Source organism: Poecilia reticulata, chromosome 17 (assembly GCF_904066995.2).
Source record: "Poecilia reticulata chromosome 17, P_reticulata-male-v2, whole genome shotgun sequence".
Lineage (NCBI taxonomy): Eukaryota > Metazoa > Chordata > Actinopteri > Cyprinodontiformes > Poeciliidae > Poecilia > Poecilia reticulata.
The window spans coordinates 11,180,795-11,206,431 of NC_088846.1; the positions used below are offsets into that span (position 1 = coordinate 11,180,795).

The 25,637-nt window shown below is 39.8% G+C and overlaps 1 protein-coding gene across 2 annotated transcripts; it reads right to left on the minus strand.

Annotated features, from left to right (window-relative positions):
- Positions 1–10,774: 10,774 nt before the first annotated feature.
- On the minus strand, positions 10,775–25,470 carry ptbp2b (polypyrimidine tract binding protein 2b). Of its 2 annotated transcripts, none has more exons than XM_008433662.3 (17): positions 25,319–25,470; positions 23,765–23,786; positions 23,583–23,634; positions 23,128–23,291; positions 22,957–23,028; positions 22,796–22,867; positions 22,507–22,665; positions 22,253–22,363; positions 21,614–21,782; positions 21,017–21,094; positions 20,556–20,668; positions 17,079–17,112; positions 14,853–14,945; positions 14,623–14,739; positions 13,871–13,970; positions 13,707–13,784; positions 10,775–13,326 (listed from the first exon to the last, which is right to left on the minus strand). In XM_008433662.3, exons 1-17 carry the CDS (start codon positions 25,324–25,326, stop codon positions 13,197–13,199), a joined length of 1,572 nt encoding a protein of 523 aa, XP_008431884.1. In that variant the 5' UTR covers positions 25,327–25,470; the 3' UTR covers positions 10,775–13,196. The 2 variants fall into 2 exon arrangements, with proteins under 2 accessions (XP_008431884.1, XP_008431885.1); XM_008433663.3 differs by lacking the exon at positions 25,319–25,470 and adding an exon at positions 24,566–24,769.
- Between the last annotated feature and the right edge of the window lie 167 nt (positions 25,471–25,637).

The window sequence follows — 25,637 nt, forward strand, 5'->3', positions numbered from 1 at the left end:
CAGGTCAGTTCATCTCATCTCATCTCATGGTGACTCTGGAGGAGCTGCAGAGATCAGGGGAGAGAGTAAAAGCAATTATACCCTTTAAACTCACATTTAATCATGTAATTATTTTTGTCGTTGAACATCATAGAGTAGTACATTATTGTGAAGTGAAATAAAAATCTAAAAAGTGAGGTGTGCATTTTTAATCTTGGTCTGCTTTTTTCTTCCTACAATAGCTTAAGATCCATCAGATTGAATGGGAAGTCCTCTCTGCCCTTTCTGAAGAAATCACCAAAGCATGATGCTGCCACCGCCATACCTCACTCTTGGATCGGTGTGTCAGTGGCGTTGGGTAGCGTTTCCCAATCCAGACAGCATTTTGCATGAAGGTTCTGGTTGAGCTAAAGCACCGTCTTTTTTTTTTGACTTACCACATAAAATCCCTGGTAGGTAAACTGAGGTTTTTAAAATGTAATGTAATCCTCATAATGTGCTCCAAATCTGTTTGGGTGCTGAGAGAAAAAAAATAAAAATTATTCCACCACTAAAAATAGTTCGTAAGACTGCATTGTTTTTATTTGCCATTTTTCTTACATAATGAGTTTATGTTTATAGCCACATTTGTGTGTCCTGTTAACCTGGATGCAGCTACAGTTTTGGTGGAGACCCAAATAATGTGCCCTTGATGTTTAAATAAAAGTCTTTATTTCATTTTAAGGTTTTTAAATATGACTTAATATTCAGCTTCAGCAGGAGAGGTTAGTGTAAAGGGACCGCAAAGGCAATCTGCTCAGCATGGGTCACCACAGAAATAGGAATATAAGTAAGTGTGTGTGTGTGTGTGTGTGTGTGTGTGTGTGTGTGTGTGTGTGTGTGTGTGTGTGTGTGTGTGTGTGTGTGTGTGTGTGTGTGTGTGTGTGCGCGCGCGTTTCCCCTGTCCAGATGAATCTCTCTCCACTCGGCTGGATGTGTCACTTCCTGCTCTCTGCGGTTGTCATGGAGAGGCCAGGGCTCCAGCGATAAAGAGCCATCTGCCGTCGGCATGACCACCTACAGGCCAGCCGCACGCCCAGTCATCGCACTGGTGATTGATAGCCCCCAGAGAGTGACAGAGCGCAGCGAGAACAGGATAAAAAGAGAGGAGCAAGTCGGAGGGAGGAGCGGCGGGGGAGGAGAAGAGGAGAGGAGGAGAGAGGAAGAGACAGGTCCAGATGTCCCCCTTGTTTGCTCGGGGGTTTTATGTCTTTCTCTCCTGTTTCCAAGGGAGACAAATGGCAGAAATGTGGCACCGAGAGCCACTGATTCAATTACCGATCCGCACACATACACAGATACACTTACATAAGTACCTTTTTCGAGGACACTTATATTAATCATTTTGGAGCTGAGATCACAATTTAAAAGCCAACCCCTAGTCATCAAACTCGTATTTTGAGACAACGTGAGAAAGTTTTCTCAAACTAGCGATTCAAAGCATCAAGCAGATCCCAATAAACACTCAAATACCCTGAAGATACTGGAGCTGCACCTCACATCCTCTTGTTTAAAAGATGTTTGTTATAATTTAAATGTGTATTGAAAATGTTTAATAAACCCTTCTCAAGATGTTTTTCAGCCGCTAAAGGAGTTAATCAGCTTGTAGGACCACCAGACCTTTTTAAGTACTTTTTTAAAGGTTAAAGTTCCTGATGTTTCTGCATTGCAGCTTTCAGATCTTCCCAAACAGTTTCAGTTCAGATTATTTGTAAATCCTACTATGTTAACTGGTTTCCTCAGAGTCTCAGATAACTTGAAAAATCTGCAACTTGAGTGATTTAGGGTTAGTTTTTGACACCAGGACAACCGACAAAGGCCTGTTAGCATAGATCTGTTAGCATATGCTGAGAAATAGTAACGATAGTTAGGATTGAAAGAAATACAACTTTAGTATGAAGCTTGAAGCAGCTTGTGAGTTGGAGCTAAAGATGAATTTAAAATGATGCCACTCAGAACAACTAGCATTGCGCCCTATCTTGCTATACAGACAAACAAAAAAAAACCCATACTTTTTTCCTTCTACTAAGCTTCCTTCCATGCATTTTCACAATAAATGCACATTTTTCAATTTATTTCTATGCTTTATTTGGTTACCATCTTTCAGAATTGTTCGCAGGCACTTCCCAATCAAGCTCTGCTTCGTTATATTCAGATTTTTATTGCCTGTAAAGCTTAGTGTACCTCTAAAGTATCAATACTCAAATTGTTTGTTTCTCATTTAGCTCACGTGTCAAATGTCTACATTTTTAGTTTCATTAGTAAAACACCTAAAGTCAGAGCAGTAAAACGTCCTGTACAGAGTCGGTTAGTCATTGTTTTATGCTCGTTAATGTTTACCTAATTATTGACTTTATGTGGTTAGTTTACTAAGTAACTATAGACCTGTTCACAGCTCTTATCTGTCACCAGATAATTTTCAAGGAATTTGCATTTCCTGTTGAACACGTCCGTCTGTCTAGACCTTAACGTCCGTATCTGGTTGCTTCAGTAAAACTTTTTTGTGTCTGACAAGCGATCCCATGTTAGACGTTTGCTGGTCTTTTCCCCGTTTTTTTCATTCAGAGGAATAAAATGTGGACAAACATCATCCCAGCAGGGCTAGTAGCAGCTTGTTTTCACGTGTTCTGCTGCAGGAAGAAGGACCGGTGCGCTTTACAAAACAGACGCCGTCATTAGGAAAGAAGCGGCACCTGGAATGTGAAAACTGAAGAAACGTTACGATACATCAACAAGCGTGGGCACAAGTTGGTCTTCCAAATGGACTCTGTCCCGAAACACATCACCAAATTAGATACGGACAGACAATAAAGTCAGTGTTTTGGAGTGGCCATTACAGATCCTTCTGAGGGTTGTAACCCTACATTCTTTTGTCTTCAGCTGATGCAAAGAAAGGTTTTTAAGTGTAAACTCATATTTATTCAAGTGGAATAAGGCTAATATTTATGTAAAGCATTGCCAGCTTCTTAAAGGATTAAAAAAAACAAAGGATTTGTTTTATTTTAGCTTTAGTTCATGTTCAAGCTTTTGAAGAATTCGTGAACCTTAAAAACACAGTTTTAGGAAAGCACAGTGAAGTGGCGTCGTGTTGCAGAATCAGAAAATGCAACACCTTTGGAAGCTGTTTGCACTTATTTCCTTCATTTCCTTCAAGTGGTTTTTACTCGCACTTTACCCAGTAAGTAACTGGTCGTGCAAGCTACCATCAAATACAAGGAAGAGAGTGAGAAGTGCCTGTCGGCTTGTTTCTGCAGCTTGTTTTTAAACCCGCCGAATCCTGCGGTTCGAACACAGCCTCAACCAAACTAAGCGAACTAACATACATCTATTGGACTCCATTTCCGCGCATTAGACACATGCAGTGTCTCTCTCTGCTCTGCATTTTTCCTGTCAACGTGATTAAAATGTTGCTTCTATGTCAGTCTCAGTGGGACAGAAAGCTCAATGTCAGTCAAAGCACTTAAACACCACTTAAGTTTCACTTATGGGAATTGCCTGTGAGAACCAGCTCTATGAGACAGTTACTTGATTGGGGTTGTAAAAAAAAACTCACAGGAACCATAATGCAAGCACGTAACGGTGGCATGGACTACTGGTCTCCTAAAGAAGCAAGGCCGCTGAAGTAGTGAGAGATGGCGGGATAACACCTAGACCTGTTAGCGGTCTGACAAAAACCCTGTTTATGTAAGGTTGCAGTATGGTTGGGTCTTATTCTGCAAATAAATGCATGAAAGGTTATGGAAGCTAATTTAAGTGGATTCTTTCCAAACAGCTTAAATTTTCCAGATTACAAGGTGATTTGCAGAAAACAACAGTCTGACGTGTAATCGGTTAAACACGCTGGTATAAAACGCCTTTCAAAACGTATGGACGTCTCTGAACTTCTGCTTTGATTCAAGTTACAAACAAAAACCTCAATTGTTTTTTAATGGGAATGAAATGATATGTTTGTGCCGCACTCTGGCATCCTGGGTCAGTTCTTCGTTTCTGCCTCCTTTGTGCCTTTTTTTGCTCAGTTCCTCCAGACTAGCAGCAGCAGCAGCAATTAGCAAACACCTGGTGGAACGACTTAATGGAGAAGCATTGCTGTGATGACGTTCTGAATGAGGAGTGTCGGAAAGAGCACAAGCCTCTTAAAGAGACAGAGGTCCAATTTCAAGGTGTCAAATTGTGAAGTCAAATTTCTTTTAAGTCATGTTTGGAATATACAGAAACATAGTTACTAGATGGTGCTAGAAAATGGCTCTATATTCCCCAGAATACATAAGGTGAGCAGCCATGTTTTGATAAAGTTGCAGTATTTCCATTTGCAGATGATTGTGCTCTATGAGATGCTCAAAGTTTAGGATTTAGCTGTTGAACTTCTCCACATCTTTCTCCCTGAGCTCTCTGCTGTGCTCCTCGGATTTTTACTCCTGCTTTTTTGTTCACTGGTGTTCTGCAAGAAACCTCTGAGGCCTTCACAGAACGTCACACTTTCATCTGGACAATAATCTGACCTTGAATCCCTTTTCTTCCATGTTCCTCTGTCCCAGTGAAACACACTGAAGTCATGAATGTGAAAGAATCTGTAATTCTTTATGAATACTTCTGCAATCAGCTCTACCTGCCAGACACCACTGATCAGGCCGTAATCTTCTAACATCAACCGGTTTATGGTTTTCATGAGTTTCTCCTCATTTGCCATCGCACCTGAAAACCTCAGAAGCAGACAGCTAACGTACAACTGGAGCATCTTCTCCTGGAACCGCTCAGCTGCAGGAAGGACCAGGATTTCCTTGTGATTGACCTCCAGCGTTTTGAGGAGACTCAAGGCGCTCGCAGCAGCTTTGCTGCGTTATTAATTTCAGATTACGGCTCACGCGGGGAGGAGCGTTGCATGGCTGCAGCCAGACTCATAATGAGCTATATGTGTAACTGCTGCCATGTGTGTATCTGGATCTGATCGATATGATTAATTTCTAATTTATTTCAGGGGCCGATCCCATTTCATCCCATTCAGTTCATCTCCTCATCTAAATCAATAGAGATATGAATCAGGCCTGTGTGGTCTGCAGAGGAAAAATCCATTTCTATGGCAGGAGATAGGAGATCCTCGCAGGGCTGGTGTGTGTCTGCGGAGTGTATAAATGTGTGTGTGTGTGTGTGTGAGAGGGAGGGACCAGTGAAATACGAGTCAGGGTGTCTGGGGTCCATCCATTTCCAGCTGCGGCTGCTGATGGCACCGTGTCCGCCTATCATATCACTTAATGACTCTGAAGTCATCACTTACCTCATCCTGACATCAGGTATCGATTGGCTGGCCGAGAGAGCACTGATGGATGGATGAGGGGACGGACAGGCGGATGAAAAGACAGATGGACTGGCGGATTGCTGGCCGAAGAAGGCGCTAATCTCATTAATACAATATGTCCATTACATATGACCCGGACTTTGAATGCAGCAGGCGGAGTAATAAATTATAAGGAAGTGGTAAATGTCACATGCACAAGAGGCAGTTTGCATTATTGCACCAAATATGATGAGGGCGGCTCTCCCCAAACACAAATGGACGGTTTTTATGTAGGAGATAAATGTAAAAATACACTAAAAATCTAAGAAAAAAACAGATTCTTCTTTTACAGTTCCTTCTTCTGAATTCTACAATGTCAAGATTTCAGCGAAAGATGATTTATCCTGAAAGATTAAGACACAAAACAGCCACTTTATCCACCTGATACTTTGCATATGTATTATTCTTTTTCATATATATATTTTTTGCACCATTATGTCTGATTTTAGCCGACATGATTTTTATGTTTATTTAGAGCAAACAGAAGTATAATACCAAAAGTACTCATGTAAATATTTAGATTTTGATATCGCATTACTGACGAAAATATACTGAATGGCATAAACAGCAATAAAAAAAAAAAATAGAAAAAAAAGAAGGAAATAGGACTTTCCAGAACAGGATCTGGATATTTTCCTACAAACACTTGGAGATTCAAGAATCAGAAATAGATTATATCAACAGTGCCATCAACATGATAATAATAATAATAATGCTTAATAACGAGGCATTTAGAAAAAAAAAAAGATTGTAGCAGCTGATGAGTCCTTTGATGGGTTTCAAGACAAGACAAAACAATTTGAAATAACAGGACACTAACATCCGGCAACAGGTCTGACTGTCCAAGCAAATGCAATAAATGCAATAAAAATGAAAAATGATCACTGAGGAGCAGCTGGTGTGCAGTTGCACCAGGTGTTTGCTGATAGCTGCTGGCTAGTCTTAAGGAGCTGAATGGGGGAGGAGTCACGAGGGAGGGCCGCTTTGTGAGGTGGAAACCTGGAAGCTGCATCTCGAAGGCGGAGCTAGGTCCAACCAGCTGTGCAACCAGGCGTTTGCACAGCTGGTTGCCATGGGAGACTAAAAGATTTCTCAAACATCCATGAAAGAAAGCAACACTCCAGGTTTGTTTCTGATAAGGGAATAACATCACAACAGGATGTAAAGCTAAATTTGGCATAATACTGCCCCTTTAAAAGCACCAAAACAGATTCAGTGAGACTGGAAGTAAGAAACATCCACACCACTTGAGAGTTTATCAGAAAACCAGTGGAGGTCCAAAAGAACCTTCACCCCCCCTCCCCTTTCAAAGGAAACCATAAAGTAGGATGATGAAAGAGTAGCAGAAAGACCACATATGAGTCCCTCCCTGTTCCACCCCAGTATGAAAGCAAATGCTCATCTGAAGGAAGCCATCTTTGGAGTCCAGGCTGGTCCAGTTGCCTTGAACTTTCCCCACTTATTCTCCATTTCACCTTCACTGTCTGTAGTCACAGATGTTGAATTCTACTGTTAGAAATGTCACATCTTCAGAGTTTATTATGAAGAATTAGGACATGGTCAGGCTGCATTAGTTGGGACAGAATAACAACACATAACAGGGTCAGTCAGGCCTGAAACAGATATAAGCATGCGCTGTGTGAAACCTGAATGGGATTATTGTCCTTCAACACTTAAAAGCACATGAGCCAAACGATAATTAGGCTTTAATGAATGTCATGTGATCAGTTAATTTCCAGATCTGCTTTCCGTCTCTCTGTTCACTACAGTGAGAACTGTCTCCGCTTGATCGATGGCGCTGTATTGTTTTCCAGATCTCGGTCTGCGAGAAGAAAGGAGGCTTTCCATCATGTTTACTACACAACGTGGCAGCAGAGGAGCTAACCTGCTCACTGCTGCTCCTCTGACACCAGGCTGGGTCTTAATGGAGCATTGTTGGTGGTGGTGGTGGTGGGGGGAGGGAGGGGGTCACATCATCACAAACACTGATGTAGCTGTCACCCATGGATGAGGCCTGTACATACTCTCTCTCTGTGTGCGAGTGTGTGTGTGTGTGTGTGTGTGTGTGTGTGTGTGTGTGTGTGTGTGTGTGTGTGTGTGTGTGTGTGTGTGTGTGTTGGGGCGGCTGCTCTCTTTTCATTCCCCCTGACTAATGACCTCCGCCCGCTTCCCCCTCCCTCTCTCTGCCCTCTCCCCTGCTCCATCAAGGACTGTGTGAGTGAGGAAAATGAAGGCCCGGCGGGGGAGGGGAAGAGATCTGAGGATCATCTGCATCACTGAGCGCACACACAACATGGAGGAGGGGGAGAAGAGGGGGGGCTGTGAGGTCATCAGAGAGGAGAAACGCCATTGGTCAGACAAAACCATCCATCCATCCATCCATCCATCCATCCATCCATCCATCCATCCATCCATCCATCCATCCATCCATCCATCCATCCATCACAATCTTTACTATCTGATAAAGACTGAATACAAAAGGTCATTTTGTTATTGGTTATTTCATGTATTGAGGAGAAGCTCTTCAAACCAGCATGGCCTCATGTAATAAAGTAGTTGCCCCCTAATCCTAACTGGTTGGTTAGGATTAACCAAAGCATTTGAGGTAACTGGTAAAGACCTGTGGAGGAACTTTGACCCGCTCTTCTTCTTTGCAGAACTGAACTGATTCAGAGACATAATTAGCTTGATTTCTGTGTTTTGACATTTTTCACCTTGTACGGCCAAGTTTTCCAGTAAAAACTATGTGGTGGTGACCCACAGTTCCTTATGGGGCCCAATAAGAAGAAGTACTGTTTTTTTGGGATTAGGTTCAGGATTAAGGCGTGAATCGAGTTTTGGTCAGGTTTGGGTTTAGGCACGTGGATTCTGGGCTATTGTCTGATTGATCTCAAAATAGCAAACTGCCTGCTGGGAATCCTCCTTCAGGATTTTCTGGTAGAAAGAAGAATATATGATTCCATCAATTAAGGTCAATCAGGTTTGGAAGATGCTTTTTCACAGCCGTGTGTTGCTGTAGTGGCGGCACTTTGCCAGTAAAATGTGTCTGTCTTCTTTTCTCCCTTAAAGCGAATGGATCATGAATATTACGGCAGGAAATCATCCCAAAGAGCTCAGCAGGAGGTCGGCCTCTTTGAAAGGAAACAGGAAAGCGCCATAAAAAGAGATTTCAAAGGGCTAAGTTGTCAATGTGACATTACTCTGGTCAGGCGGCTTGGATGCATTTATTACTCTTCACTCTAATGTAGATGAGGTCAATTTAATTTAGGTCAGTCACAGCGTTGCAAACACATTCAAAAACCACACATGACTTCAGAGCTTCAAAACTATTTGCAATGGATCCAAATGCACCAAAGCAGAATTTCATTGCACTTTCTAAAGATGCTGTATCTTGTGGCATCCCGTTGTGGGAAACCCTTCGTTAATTAATTACCCTGGTGTCTTTTTTTTTTTTTTTTTTTTTTGCTGCAAATATTTCTTTGATTTGTCCACTCCACAGATGCAAACAAGTCAAAGTAAATAAAACAAAACTTTCTTCTGAATGTTCCTTTTTAACAGTAGCTTAAATGAAGCGCGTGTTTTCGTATTTCATCAACAGGTGATTCAGGTGAAAGTGACGTAGGAGCCAGAGGGACGGCGGCTAACTCAGCTGAATACCACCTGCAGGGCTCAACAGAAGCTGCACCTGGCGTGAAGCTCCATCCACCATCTGCACGACACAGCAGTTGTTCACTACTGTAACTCTATCACCCCCTTTATTCTCCTCTTTAGACGCGTGTGTGTCTGCTGGGTCACATAATGAGGGTCCAGTTATAAAATATACACGGGGGGGGGTTAGGCTGATTGATACCAATAGAAACTCCTCGCTCATGTCACAGGTTTTACCCTTACTTACAACGCTACAGTTTAAATATGTTGATTTTTGTTTGTGTTTGATATCATTTCCTTTTTATATATAGGTAAAGGTTTTACATATTTTTTCTTTGGTTTTATTCCAGTTATGATGTAAGCTATTTCTCTAGTCTTCGACAGGCTGCAACATATGGTTTACACTGACCTCTGGAGATGAACAGTGGAACTGCATGTAGCAAAAGGTACATTTTTCATCCGAAAATGCAGACGAGGATAATAGTTAATGAGACATTAAAATTCAGTCAGTACTTTTACATTGTGTTTTACGATGAAATAAGTGTTATTCAACTACTTGCATTTTCTGAAAAGACAAAAACACTGTCCATTATGAGTTATAAATGTAAGGTCAAATGTTTATGGAGTTTTGCTTTACCTTTAACCAGACTCCCAAAGCCCTATGCAAACAACTTATCAGCTGCTTGGAGTCCCCCACTCCAGCAGGGGGCTTCAAGGTCACTATAATATTCATGTAATACATAAATATGCAGTTATCAGAACAGTATTATAGTTATGGCCAAGATTAACTTCTGAGGCAGGGTCAAAACGTCAAAAATAAAAACAAAAAACAGAATTAGGGACTATATTAGAAATTGTCCTATTTACACATTCTTTTTTACATGACAATTTTTTTGGCTGCTTGTTTTCAAACAGGAGTCAGAGCAGTTAATGTTTTCTTCTATATACAAGTGTGATGTTTACAACACGATTCAGATCTTGGCTCGGATGGGTGTGTGCTGCTGAGTATTTTCATTCTAAACCATTCAGGCTTTCCCAAAGACAGCTAATTACCAAGAATGAGTTCATCAGTCCAGATTTGCTGTCTCTTGTCTGCCTCTTTGTTCCCCCTTATTCCCTTTTAGAGGCTCACTGGGCTGAAATGAGAGCTTCATTAGTGACCGTTTGATAAAGAAATCAAAGGAAGAGGACAGAGAGATGAGAGCAAAGGTTTCACTTAGTGCTAATTTCCCACTCAACAGTCCGGCCTCAAGCTGCTCCCCAAAGTGGTCTCACATATTATAAAGTAATTTAGATTTTACTGAGCAGCGCGGGATCCAACTTCACAAACAGGCCATTGGGAAACAAATCCAATCAAGACCCATTTATATATATAAAAAATTTTTTTTGTAGAGCCTCCATTTGTGTCACATTTCATCAGTGTGTGTCCTTGTTTATCCACAGCAAGCTCCCTCAGTCCTCACTGTTTGAAGTGCAAACTCAAGAACTCCAGCTGCAACCATGATGTATTAACGGATCATTAACGTGAGCACGTACAATTTTCAAACTGCTGTTTATGCATTCATGACACAGATATGAAAAGATGTAAGCAAATCTGCAACTAGAATCCCAATGAAATAGCATTTTGCTTGTAATGTGAGAAAACCGTGGAAGCTGGATGCATTATCACTCAGGAATGTCCTTGTTTCGTCTCTGTAAAAAAAGTGTAAGAATGTCTAATTTGAGAAAGAACAGAGAGAAAAGTGGAGAGAAAGAAGTGAGATTTGCAGAACTGAGCAGAGTGAGAACAGACAAGTTTATTACAGGTAAGATACAGATGAGATCAAAGGCTTTGAGTTCATACACAAAAACACATTTACTTGCGCTGGTTGGTAGAAAAGACGAGTTTAATTTGTGCTAGTCTGAAATCTTTTCACAAAACAGACTTAAATCAAGTAGAAAATTTACAATAAAACCTCAAAAATAAAAATGTCAGCTATGAGAAATTGTTGGGAAAATGAAACCTACTTTGGAGACGCCCTGGACCTTCGAGTTCACCTCGGCTTTGCCACGTCTGCCTTTTTTTTTCTTCTCTCCGTTTTAAATCGAGAATCATGAGGAAAGCTTCTGACGAGTACGCTGAAGCCTCCTGAGCATCACTTGAAAATGCTTGAAAATTGGAAGGTCAAAGCTGAACTCAGTCAGAAGCTTTTTATCCGACAAAACTTTCAAAAAATTGGCTTTGTACAGGTTCAAACCACAAAACCAGCAAACGTAACCAAATAAAATGATCCGTTTATACACTAAAGTATCACCAGTAAAACCAGATCACAGACTAAAGGCACATGTGGTCCCAACAGATCTCCCAAAATCAGAGACCAAAAGCAGAATCACATGTAGAAACCTCATTTAAACACAGCAGTAGCATGCACCCAGCTGCGTTTCGAACAAAGGAGATGCGATTTGAACAGGCTCCCTCCTTCATAGTGAGCGAGCTCTGCATGGTAATCCCCGGCAATGATTGCAGTGTGGCAACATCAATACATTCAACATCCAGCAGTGAAAAAAGGAGGATTCAGGAACACCAAAGTATCATCCGCAAATGGTGGCAATTGTCAAATGAAGGCCATGAGCTTACACTGCTGTTTATCAACGGTTTTGGACAAAATCTTTTGCCATGAGGGGATTGTGGTTAAGAGTTTGAGTTGGTAAATCTGTGGTCGTTCCGTGTAACAACTAGAGTGACTGATTAATTCCTCTCCTGGTCAAAGAGGACAGGAAATTACTTTTGATTTTTCATAAACTGTCCATGTCCTGTCTGACTTGATATGAGACGGTGTGTGTTGGGTTTAAGGAAACCACCTGTGCATAAAAAACGACAAATTTTAACACCCCGAAGTATTGGTGGTCTCTAAGCATCTCTGGAAACTGAAGACCTGCAAATGATGCGATGCATGGCATCAAAAAAACACCTGGGTTGTGTAGCAACGTCTAAAGATGGGATTGAAATGGTTTTTCCGGAGGATTGCTGAACAGCGCTTAATGAGAGCCTGTGTGGTTATATTTGCTTCTATGAAACAGTAAAAAAAAAAAAAAAAGATTTGTCCCTCTAAATGAAAACTTTTTGTTTAATTAGGAATGTGGCGTTCTTTTAAGACCGTGCAAAAAGGTTTGGGTTCAAAGGTTTAATTTTAAATTTTAAATCCTAAATCCTTGTTAGTATTTTCTACAGATTTTAATAACAAAATCTTGAATTGTATTCATTAGATGACTTAATATTCAATTTATTTTTTTTATCTTAACTAAATCTAGAACTAAAGTCTAAGTATCTAAAGTAAGCGGCCATTATGCTTTTAAACAGTTTGGACAGGTTACTGTTTTTACTTGAAGCTTATGCTACACTGAGTGCTTCAGGGAGTTTAAAATATAAAGATATTTTGATCAGAGATGCCCAAAACTTTGCATGCCCCAGCATTTACCCTGAGGGTTCTACTGAAAACAAAGTATTTTTCAGAGTGACCCTCAGTGTAATTCTTTTTTTTTTTAAATAAACTGACCTGTATAAATGTAAATGGTGAAATTGAACAAAGTGAAACGGGGAGCACTGAGACTGTATCAGTCAAAATCTGAGCATTTCAGACAAGTTAAGGGTTGAAAAGGGTAATATTGAGATTTGCTTTGAAGCACGAAGAATGTCTCGGTGGCTTATAAAGCATCATAATGTGAGGCAGAAAATGAAAGGAGACCTCAGCCCTCCTCCACTAATCCAAAGGGAACCGGAAGCTGAACAGTCACAGGTTTTCTGTGTGAAGCAACACAAGATCAAAACAGCACTTTGCACCAAGTAGTGGCTCAAAAATCACTAGTTTTTACTTCTTAAAGAACGTCTGTTCACCTGTAACAAAACTCAACAGTGACACTGCTGTGGATTGAGACCCATAGGAACTAAAGGGAAAACAACATTCAGCTGGTGTTTTGCTGCTCTTTAAAGTGGAGGAAAAGGTCAAAGCAGAGACGCCTTCGAAAAGAAACTGAGCGCAAGACAGTTTTCACTGCTTTAAAGAAAGAAAACACAGTTAGTGGAATTTGCATTTTTACAATACTTCAACAAAAACAAACCAACAAAAAAAATAAACTATTCAAAGAAAATAATAATAAAAAAAAATGGTAGTGGCTTCTTTGCTAGTCAAAGACATTGTTTAGGAGTTTGGTGTGCGGGTTAGATGGTGGACTTTGAAAAGGAAACTTTAAGATGGTGATTTCCTCCCATGTCATAGTTGTGAAGGTCGATCAGAGCCTGAATTGCCTCCTCCACCGACGACATCTGGATCAACGCCATCTTACGGTCCCTGTGAGCAAGACAGCGCAGTTAAAAATCATTGTATATACAGTATATACAGGATATGCTAGTTAAAAAAAAACAACAAAAAACTGTCTATTTAGTGATGCAACTATCAATTAATGACTAAAACCCAGCAAATTTCCCCTTGACGAACTGTTGATCACCACATCCAACACTAAATCATGCTAACTTTTTCCCCCCGTCCCCTAAATCCAGCAACGTGGATCCGTGGAGGATCCTTAACAACCTCTGAGTTTAGATAAAATCTGATCAGACCGGGACATTGTTGTAACACCTCGATTTCCTGTGAGTCAAACTCAAAGAGAAATCAGAATCAGAAGGTCGGACCCTTTAAAACAGCTCTGACTGATCTGAAATATGTCTTACTGAAAAAACTTAAAGGCCTTGACGGTTCCTCCGCTGTTGGAAAACAGGCGGCGTAGATCGTCCTCTCCGACTCCATCCCTAGGAACAAAAACACCAATCGACGTTTACCGGGTGAAATAACTGTGATCCAGACCGCAAAGTAAAACGTCTGAATTTCCTGCTACCTGATGTTGGAGAGGTGAAGTGTTGCAGATGGAGGAAAGATGTTCTGGAAGTTTTTAGACCCGGGTTTCTTAAAGCGATGGAGGGGGGAGCCAGAAAAATCTGTCCGGCAAAAACAAAACATTCACATGAGACAACAGGATTGTTCTGGAGCTGCTTGCTTCACAAGGTTGAGCCGACGGCTTCGGCTGTTTTAACTGGTTGTCGAAGCCACTGAAACAAACCGAAGTGTTTCGCCTCCGTGTCAATTCATTAATCTCTCTTTCATCAATTCGGTCGACTCTTCTTTAAAGGATTAATTATTTCTGCTGCATTTGATGGTTTTTAAGCCTGAATGACCAGTTTAAGATCCCGCCACAGAATCTCATTAAGATTCAAGTCTGGACTTGGACTAGGCCACATAAAAAAAAAAAATCTTTATTATGCGTTTTTAGACATTCAGATATGAAATTATTTCTTTGCTGTAGATTATTATCGTGCTGCAAAAGGAGAGAACGTCACCAACTAATGGCAGGACGTTAGTTGGTGACGTCCACCTGAAACAAATTTATCAAGTTAAAGCAGATACATGGTGCTGATTTTAACACAGCGTCAGATTGGGACTCATTATTACTGCATGATGCAAATAGCAAAAAAAATCCTGCTTGTTCACCTGACAGTCTGAGGGACACCTGATGCAAGACTACAAAGTTTATATTTATAACGTTATTAAAAAGCAATGAAATTCAAATCATAACAGTGTGAATCATCTTACCTTTGGTGAGTAACTGGTCGTCCAGTCCTTCTCTGGGCAAAGCGACCGTCTGATGTTTCGACAGAGTCACTCTCATCACTTTACCAAACACCTTCTGACCGTTCAGGTGGCTCATTGCTACGGGCAACAAAAACACGAACGATGGGAAAATGAGAAGCTTTACAACTCCCCAATAGAATTTAACGCACTGTCAGAAATAAATTTATACCTACAACGTTCCTACATCTTACCAAGTTGAGCCTGGTTGCCATCAGAAAGCTGAATCAGAGCGCTGTCCTTTTTGTTGTAGAGGATCTTCACCCTCTGGACATCACCATAGACACCTGAAGGGAGAGAGAGAGAGACAGACAGAGAAAGAGAGAGAGAGAGAGCAGGAGAGACGAGGGCCGAGGAGTAGATGAGAAGGATAGAACAGACAGAGCAGGAGAGATGGAGCCGACCAAGATAAAAAAAGAAGAGGTGTGAAGGATGAAAGGAATCAAGTTAGTGCTAGAAAGACAAATGAAAAGAAAAGATGGACTCTTCCCATTTGACTTCTACTACAATTCAATCAAGTGCTTGAAATGATCTGAGTCGTTTAATGTGGCGACACCTCAGCTGAACTTTAACACTGACACACAGCTCAAACCGGCTGGCAGGTTAATGTTTGGCATGAGTGCAGCTTGATTAGGTGGTTAAACTGTAAAACGGTGCAGGAAGAAAACATTTACTAAACCTGAAAGAACATGCTGCTGCTGTAACACTTATGTAGATACAAAGGAGAAAAAAAAATCAACAGAGTTCCTTTAATGCTTTTGTTGGGGGTAAGTGTTTTTACTTTTAGAGATAGCTGTGCCCGGCTTGGATGACAGGCAATCCCAACAGCACAGATTTAGAAAAAGAGAGATCAACTTTATGACCACAACAACTTGTTACAAATTCGAGAGAGAAAAGGCAAAGAGGGAGAGCTAGAGCGAGTCCTGGTGAGTACACTGGATTGCTGTGATCAACTGACCCATTAATGTGGTGAGAACATCAACCCTGAAGGACCTGGCTCCCTGTCCAGATGTTACTTTGCAGAGCATCAGTGGGGACAGCTTCGCAGAGAGTTTGAGATAGGCTCTGTACTGGTAAACTAGGCTCATAGTTAGGCTCATATCTGCTCAATATTGGCATTGGAACAGCTATAACATGCAAAAACAAAAACACTCGTTCTTAGTGTCCATCTCACTCACATGTAAGCTTTCAAGCATCAGGTATTTTCATGTTACTTGCTTAGATTAACTAACACAGACCTGGATTTTATTTAACATTCAAGTTACCTTTAAAGGTCTCTGGTTGAATTAGATTATTTTAGGGGTCTCAGAGTAAATGGGGCAGAAAATAAATAACACACCACAATTTTCAGATTTTCAGGAGCAGAAAATGTCAGAACTTGTGTAATTTGTCCTCATTTTGCATGAGTTGGTGAATGTAAGGAAATCCCAATATAAATTAGGGGTGAAACAATCAATCGGATTAATTGTGATGAATCAATTATTGAAATAGTCATTAATTAAGTTATTATTTGATTAATTGTAAACAGACAGAAAAAAAGCAATTTGCTGAAAAAAAAACACCAAACATTAAGAGTAGCAATAAAACCAAAACTACACATAAAAATATAGACATTTTGAATTCAAGATAAAAACTGTTTTGGCCAAAACTCCTGAAGTGCTGCAGTTTCAGCTTTACCTGGTTCAGATTTACTGTATTATTGCATGTTAGGAAATGAAAAGTCTTTTTTCTTACTTAAGAAAGGAATTTGTTTTTTTTATTTGCATATTTTAATGCATTTCAAATATTCTATTAAAAAAAGTGGCTCAATGCAAATCTTTTTTTTTTTATTCCATTAATTATTAGAGAAATCAATAGGTTAATTAATTATTAAAATAATCATTAGTTGCAAGCCCCAGTGAGTTTTATGTTTGGAACGTTGTATTTGAGGAAAATCAATATTTCTGCAGGTCACTGATCATGGGGAGGTTAAAAGCAAACGCAAGGGATGACAAGGAAAGCAGGACAGTTCTCGATCAGTCAAAAAAAGAAAAGAAAAAGAAAAAAGAAAAAAAGAAACGTTATAAAGTTTATCCAAGAGATCTGGCTGGATTTCTTTTTCCCCATTTTAATTCAAGAAGCAGGAATCTACAAGCTAAGGACCAGGCTAAAGGTTTCATAAGACCTAAATGGTTCTGGCATCTTTGTTCTCATCAATTAATAGATAAGCTGACCAAAGAGACAATCTCCCAGACTCACTGCTCTTTCAGTGTAAAGACAGTAGCATATTTCAACTTTGCAATGTACAATGTGACAGAGAAGAGCTTGAAAAAACAGGCAGATAGAGAAGAGCAGAATGCTCACCACATCACTGAAGAAAGTGAACAAAACTGGATTAACAGAGAGAGATATACAGATAGAATAGAAGAGATTGAACATACCGAAGAGGGTAAAGAGACTTTGAGGCGTGACCATCTTTAGAGAGAGAGACCGCAGAGCAGAGGACAGGAAGAGGAGGAGCAGAGGAGGAGGAAGAGGAGAGACGAAGGTAGAGATCAGACCGCCCAGCGTTGGACGAAGGGGGAGGTGGTGGTTGTTTCCATGATGATGAGGGGTGAAGCAAAAATGGAGGGGGTGGTTTGGGGGGCGGGGGAGGAGGGTGAGGTCAGAATGGCAAAGCCAAAGTCCAGTTCAGTTCAGATTAAGAAATGTGAGTAGAATAGAAGGAGGTAATTGGGGGAGAAAAGTAGAGAAAAGGTTTATGTGGAAGATGTTCAGAAGAAGATTTAGCGTTAAAGAATGTGTGGTTTATAGGGAGAGTCAAATGGAGAGAAAATAAAAATGGATGAGAGGAGCATAGGAGGGAAGAAAGGAGGCAGGGAGGGGAGAAAGGAGGAGAGGAGGACAAAAACCAAAGCAGAGGTCAGTAAACAGAGCATCAGTGGAACATCAACGGAGTCTGAATGATTGCTGATTGAGTCAAAAAGCACGCACGCAAAATAAAGGACTCCAAAGTCACACTCCATTATTTCAGTAGCACACACTCGTGCTCACTCGAGCACGCACGCACGCACGCACGCACACACTCATTCTGCTGGATGCATGTAAAAGTGAAGAACAGGAGGGATGAGAGGAAATTTACAAAACAAAAAAGGGTTCTCCGAACGAATCATAACCTCAGAGTAAAAGAATGAGCGGCGGGAGAGCCGTGAAGCGGATGGCTGAAGGTGAACAGGCACCGTTAGGACTGCCAAACGTGATGAGCAGGTCAGACTGATGAGTTTATCACTCCAAGATGATACGGCCTTTGCTTTCTAATACTTAAAGGATTTAGGTTAAAACACCGTTAGTCCTGCGTAACAAAAATAAATCATACGCTGAGATGTGGGGGTCGATGCCGACACAAAACAGACATGTCACCAATTGATGGATATGGATGGATTTTGGATTCGGTACCCAGGAAAAAGTGGCGCCTCTTCGCCTTCAAACGTAAATGCAAACAATCGTCATTGGGTTTGTTGGTTTCATTCCTGCTGTGCATGTGGTGTAAAGCTGGTAACATGGAGCATTAGAGGCTTTTTTAAATTGATGACAGAGTGAGGAGATGAGGAACAAGTGACACGACTCAACATTCAAAGCTTGAAATTAACACTCAACCACTTTAATTTACATAGAAAATTAAAGTGTATATTATATGCCTGTAAAATGACTGAATATCACCATAGTTATATTGATTGGGATTAATTCTAAATCTCCTCTTAATTTTTCATTACCTTGTTGTCCAATCTTGGAGAATGAGCATTTTAGTCACTAAAATCTACATCTTATGAGCAGTAAAAGTTATTTGAACATCCATGATTGATATTGCAGAGTTGGTTTCGATTCAAGCATGTTCAAAAACAGCATTGTGTATGTTTGCAGAGCAAATCAAAGGTTCAATTTAATAATTTAACCATTACACCTACATTGATGACAATGCAGTAGCCAGAGAAACATTACCGAAACAAAATGGCTGATAATATCTGGATTTCTTTTTAACCCTATGTAGTCGCTACTTGCCACCCGGCGTACAAGCATGTGACGCATTAATAAGGCTTCGTAATAACAGACGGCATACAGAGTTTTCATTTCGACTCTGTTGGACAGCACGGACTTCAAACTTTATAAAAGTGGTGTTTTTATATTGGTTTTGTTGTTATTTACTTCAAAATAAAGCCAGAAATAAGATTGATGATTTCCGCCTTATTTTGTGGGGTCTAAATGTACCACATTTCGAAACAACCAATGAAAATGTGTTGACGGTCTGTTGCTAGGTAGAACGGAGACACGCGGAAAGAGACGAGGGGGGAATTTGGATACGGCAAGAGACTAGGGTGCAGCGATGCTGGGGATTTTACTGAGTGTTTCGATGGGTTTTTTAGACTATAAGTGTGTTAGTTAGAGTTTGTGGTGTGTGTAGGGTTAGTAGTAGTTTAGCTAGCTATCACTACATGGCTTCATAGCGAGTGCTGACGCACAGAGAAGAGAGACTGGGATGGCCAGTTAGACCTTGACTGCAAAGGGTTAAATAATGAGTAACTGAGAAACTCAACCACCAGAAATGAACCACTTCCTATTGTTTATTGCATTATCACTGCTCATGATTCTTGATTTTTAAACAAAGTGCGACCACATTTTTGTTAAAAGTGTGAGGCAAATTATTTTTTCATCAAATTATTTCTGAATCATCACCAGAATAGCTTTAAAACATTTTTTCCCCCTTCTATTGCGCAATACTAAAAGCACACGCATTACTCCTTGTATCAGCGTCACCAAAGCCAACGCTTAAAATGTTCTTAAAACATATTGGTTTACTGTAGTGCACATTGATAACCCTTTTAGAGTGCTCAAACGCAACACTGTTGGCATGTGTCTCCTGGTCTTGAGGTAAATAGAAGAGTGAGACGGTTTAATACGGCCAAGATAAAACTCCTGCACCTTGGCCTTATCCTCTCACCAGGTACTTGGAGAAACAGACAGAGGAGAGAGAGAAAGAAAGACAGCAACAAACATAAGAAAGGATAGCAGATACAGTTGAGATAGAGATATTCAAGTAGATACATATTTGGAATTCAGAAAACGTGACTGAGAATAAACATAAGAAAAATAAAAAAGAATAAATTTTGTTCATCTGTCAGGTGCAGAAAAAAAAAAAAGTCAAAAGTTTAACTTAAGGTGTACGACCTGGTATGGACAAAGTGTTGGACATAATTAGCTAAAAAGACCTCACAGTTTAGAACATCACAGTTCATGGCAAGAAAATAAAAAATAAAAAATTCATGCACTTGCCCACGCACAAAAACAATTCTTTGTGCAAGAAAAAGAGCTTTGCCAAGTTAAGGCTGACTCTCTCGTAAAGAAATCAATCCTCATCAGAATGTAAAAACGTTCTGAGAAGCTAACCACACTGATTATGGTGCTAAAAACCTGCATTTACCATGTTGCAAAGTCAGTTTATGCTTTAATAAATGGACAGTTGTCTAAGTGAGGGGTTTCTTCAGTGTGTTTGCATTTATAAAAATCCTCCTCCAAAAATAGTCTTGAAAGAGTTAGAAAAAAGTGACAAAGAAACTGAACTGCAATTATCCACTTAAACTAAGCTGTAAACCGTTATACTCCACAGTCAACCTGTCGCTGTAATAATCCGGGACGGTTACACAGAACTAAAGAGACTTCTGAGGTGAAGGATCCATACTTATATAAAAACATAACATAAGTTATGCATAGCACTCATACAATCACACCCACACAAGAATGTATACTGTTAACTCAGAAGAATCACCCAAAACTGTTAAATATATTGTAAATATATAAGTGAGCAAAACTAGAGCCTATGCAACTGATTTTGGTGTGAAAAGTTTTGCTTGTGGTTAGTGTACCTCTTCATTCAGGTTGGACGCCAACAGGACTCCTGACACTCCGGATCCAGACAGAGCGACGCGACCTGCAGCCGCCGCTGCCGCTGCTGCGGCGCTCAGGGGACTGATGGCTCCTGAAGAGAAAGCCCAGGGTAAGAAACAAGTCTGTATTATACAAAACCAAAATATAAGGGGGAAAAAAACGATGAGTTGAACTTTTTTTTTTTAAAGACAAACAGCTTCTCATTTCATTGTTTGCCATAACTAATGGAATAATTGTTCCTCATAGATTTAATAGGCAAAAAATAACAGAAATATGCTCCGCTATATTACTAGATTCTAGTAACTTTTCTTATGTAGCTTTTTTTTTATTATTCAGCTCAATGAATCACTGAGAATGCGATCAGTTGAAGACATTTTCAAATATCCTAGCAGGACATTTAGATAGACAATGTCTATATAACCAAAAAATATATATGTACCTCCACCCTGTGAGAGGGAGAGAGATGATGAGTAACCTCCTCCACTAGAGTAGGAAGCTAGAGCTCCAGATGGGGTACCTACAAGACAAAAACAACTGTATGAACAACTGCTCATATCCCAAGCAGAGTAAGGTTTAAAATTATGTTTTTTACCAGAAAAGACACAGGCATCTTCTAAAAGATAATAAGACAGTGTTACAACGGGGTAACATTGTGAGAAACACATTATTTACATTTGACGTATTTGTCTTGAATGGCGTAGAACCTCAACTTTCCCCACAAACTCCACTTTCTAATCATTAGGATTCATTTCCAACACGATCTTCTACATAAGATGCACGATAAATTCGTCTTGCCTCAACCTATGGCATATTGTAGTATCATTTTAGGAAATCTATAGTACATCCATCCTTAACATGTTGATAAAGTTAAAAGACTTCCTCTGACATGAATCTACAGTTAGCACATATCTGAATGCACAGTAGCATTAATTTATCAATTATTTTAATAGAAAAAAAAATACAGATTAAAAAAACGTGCATCAGCAAATAAAATCATATGAATGAACTTTGTAAAAAAAAACAGATGAGCATTTACCCAGTAAAGAATGATCCTTGTTGGTTGACTCTCCATCTCCTGTCGGAAGGTCGGGTCTGGTGTAATCACGACTTTTATCATTGTTGTACTTAACGTTGAGGTTGACCAGTTTACTGAAGTCTATCCGCAGAGTGCAGCACGAATTATAGATGTTCTGTCCATCCAACGACTAGAGTAGAAGAAACCAGTGTGAGCGTCACCCATGATCATACTTTATTTAGTCCTTTCATGCATGAGGTCAAAAAATTTAAAAGTGACAATTTTAGAAAGTAAAGAAATTCAGTGATTAACCTGATAAAAAAAAAATAGCATTTTGATTTATAACATTTTTAACAAGTGAGTTTGGGGACTTAGCCTCATTATAACTTTTGTTTTCATGAACCATAATAATCAATCAGAATATGCAGTAAATAAACTAAAAGTTAAACAAGTAATAATGCATGTTGTTCTTTTACCTAGAAAGTGACAGCTGATGCTGCACCACCTTTACCAGCAACATCTGTGTTTTGGTAGATCAAAACTAAATTTCAAGTTTCACAAAAAGTGGTTCAATTCTTTGTTAACTAAAGAAGTCAATGATCATTGGGTGGGATAAGACCATGTGATCAAAGTGGGTCACGGTGTTGACTGGTATCCTACCAGTTTAGCTTGTTGAGCATTGACTGGGTCACTGAACTGCAGAAGAGCCTGAAACTGGTTGTTCTTAGTGAAGGTTATAATCTTCATAACGGTCCCAAACTTGCTGAAAATCTAAAGCAAAGGAGAAAAAAACAAACAAACATAGAAAGGATTTATTTGAAAACAATGAATGTTATCAGGTCATTCCATCACGGGTCTTTTAAAGACCATACAAATTAACAATGTTTTATGCGTTTTACATGCTCAGAGTTTACCTGTTGTAAAACGTCCAGTGTTACAGGATAAAACATGTTGTCGATAATAATTCGCAGCACAGGGCTGGGGGGCGGAGCGAGCTCCAACACGCCCTGGTCAGAGGATGGAGAGCTGCCATCCTGGACAGCTGACACCGCCTGCAGGACTGCCTGGGCTCTCTGGGTGGACAAAATAAACAGCCCACAACATTAGAATGAGAAAACTCTTCCGCTACGACGTCTGTTAATGGTTGATTCAAGGAATCAACCATTCCCTGTGTCTGAAATGAAATTTGAGGCCCATATATACCTGGTTCAGAGCTGAATCTGTTTTCAGTTCTTTATGGTTAGAATATTGGATGAAGACAGGAGTATTTCTGACCTGAAGAAAAACAACAAAAATACTTGACTATGTTCAACAGCAAAATGATGTACTAATAAATGAGAAAAATAAAAACACTGAGTTCAGACCTGTGGTGTTACAGCTGTGTAGTAGTTCACCATAGTGATGGCTGCTTCCTCTGTGCCCAACTCTAGAAATGCCTAAAAAACAAGAACCGTATGAAATCTCCAATATTTAAAACCGAGAGCAACATTATACAGTAAGCCTATGTTAATGTGCTCGGACTTCATAGAGTCTACCTGGTTTTTTCCCTTCAGCATCAGAATGTTGGTGACCTTTCCAAAGGGCAGGCCGAGAGCAATGACCTCCGTCTCTGTCACTTCGTTGGGAAGTTTTCGGATGTGGAGCACTCTGGAGGGAGGGGACTCATCCAGGCGCTGTTTCTTACTGTCACTACCGTTTGCTGGACACAGATTCGCAAGCAAAAACATTAAACAGAAATCGTTGTAGTTTAATGCTGTCTCGATCCAACAGTTGAACGACTGAAGCCATCACAAGGGGAGCTGGGGCAAGCAGGCTGTACATGTAAATAACTCCTTGAATTTAAAAAAACAAACCTATCCATTTGAAATCTGCTGAGGTTCAGTTGTTTACAGAACACGACTTTACGTGTCATTTCCTGACCTTCTTTCTGAGCACAAAACGTATTGCGGATGTTTAAATAAAGTATGTCAGCAGGTTTGATCAAACTCACCTGTCATTGAGTTGGGGCTGCTACTATACATGTTCAGCTCATCTGAGCCTCTCTAAATAACAGGGACAAAAAGCAGAAAGTCACATTTTTACACTCCAACTTGAATACAAGATGAACTGGACAGCTATGACAGCACCGACTAATAAAAAAATGTTTTGTTATTAATAAGTAAAGTAGTTTACCTTCACACCAACTGCAACATCACTGGAAATAGAATGGGAAACAAAAGATATTGAAACAAAGGCAGAGAGAATATTTCTGCATACATTACAAATTTGTCTCTACTGTACAATACAACGCATTGTGAAGTATATAAACAACATAATATTATATAGTAAAAAGTGCAACTTACTTATAAATATTTATCTGAAAATAATGTAATTTCTTTAGTTAAAAAAACAATTACCTAAAAAAATTACATTATATAAGTGTGGGTCATTTCGCTTCCTTGCCATTTTGTGTCTTTGGCAGCTTTAGTTGTTTCATTCATTCAGTCCAAAATTACTGAACATAACATAACCTATTTTTTATTTTATTCACTGAATACATCAAGATTAAGAACTCCAACAATTTTGTTCTATAAACAACTTCAACAATGACAGTCGACAATAGGCACCACACCCTCCCAACCAACCCACCAAGAATAACAGAGGGGATGACGGTTGGATGGATGTTAAGTTTGAAAAAAATGCTAGCTGGACATGTTTTTTTGTAGGGTTAAAGGCAGAATATTGTGTTGCTTTTTTAAAATTGGTGTAAATATCACATTGTACAGTAACAAACATTACCTTATGGGGTCTGACAAGCTTACAGGCTAATTAGCTGATGCTAACAACAACAAAAAATTAAGGTTTTATGGCAATAAATAGAAATATATTTCGATTGTAAACTTTTATATGATTGTGAGTAACATTTATCACATGTTTAAATGCAAATTAAAGGACATAAATTAACCAACATTGTATCTTTCGTTATTTCCTTACTCTGAAATGTTGCGTTTCGTCCACAACAGACACGGCTTGATCCCACGCAAACCCTATATAAGGTCATCACCATATGAAAAAGTGACTGAATTTCTAAACCCAGCAGCTGTTTTTCAGCAGTGAGGCTTGACGGAAACGGACATAAAGCCGTGCATTGATCACAGTCTCAGTCCTGTGCAGCAGACTGGCCTCAGACAAACAAAGGACCGTTATTTCAGTTGGGATTAAGCTAGCAGCACCAACTGACAGGTGGACAGACAATTAGCATGGCTCATAACAAACTTGCTTTATTATCATCTTCCAACATCATTATAAAGTCTACAATGGTGTCAACATGTAATGAAAGTCCTTTATGTCTATTTTTCTAGATAATAATACAGCTAGCTACCGTTACAACGCAAATTATTTGACCGAGAAATTGAGAATACGTTGATTTTTTTTGTTTTTTTTTACTGTATCGTTCTCCTACACTCCTAGCTTCGGCGTCTGAGGTTAAGTGTCTTGTCACGTAATACATCATGTCGTGAAATGAAAATACGCCTGGATACAGACAGGATATGCCCCACATTGCCTAACCGAGGCTTGCTGGCTGTATCACGTTTTTCGCAAGATTCAGAACGAAGGTATAATACATTAGCTAACATGTAGCATGCTTCGAAAAAGCTGAATTCAAGATGCAATTTCTGCTGTCACACACATACAACTATGGAGAGTGAAGGCAGAAGCATTAGTTTGGTTTATAATGATATTTACCCGTCCATTGCGTTTCTTTGTCCTCTTCAGTCTGTCTGATATGCCAGCACACTTCGACATACACTGTGCAAGCAAAATGGGCGTGCTTCTCCTTCTGGGGACAAACCGTAACCTTAGGGCGCTTCAACGCCACCTTCCGGTAGGGAGTATCTTTCAGAGAGTATTAATACTAGTACTACTACTAATAATAATACTAATACTACAAATAATATTAATGATAGTAAAAATTCTGTTAGAGGTAGCGAAGGTTTAAGACTGAGGTAAAGCTTCACCTTCCAGCAGGACATTATTTAAAAAACTGAAGAAACTGAGTCAGTTA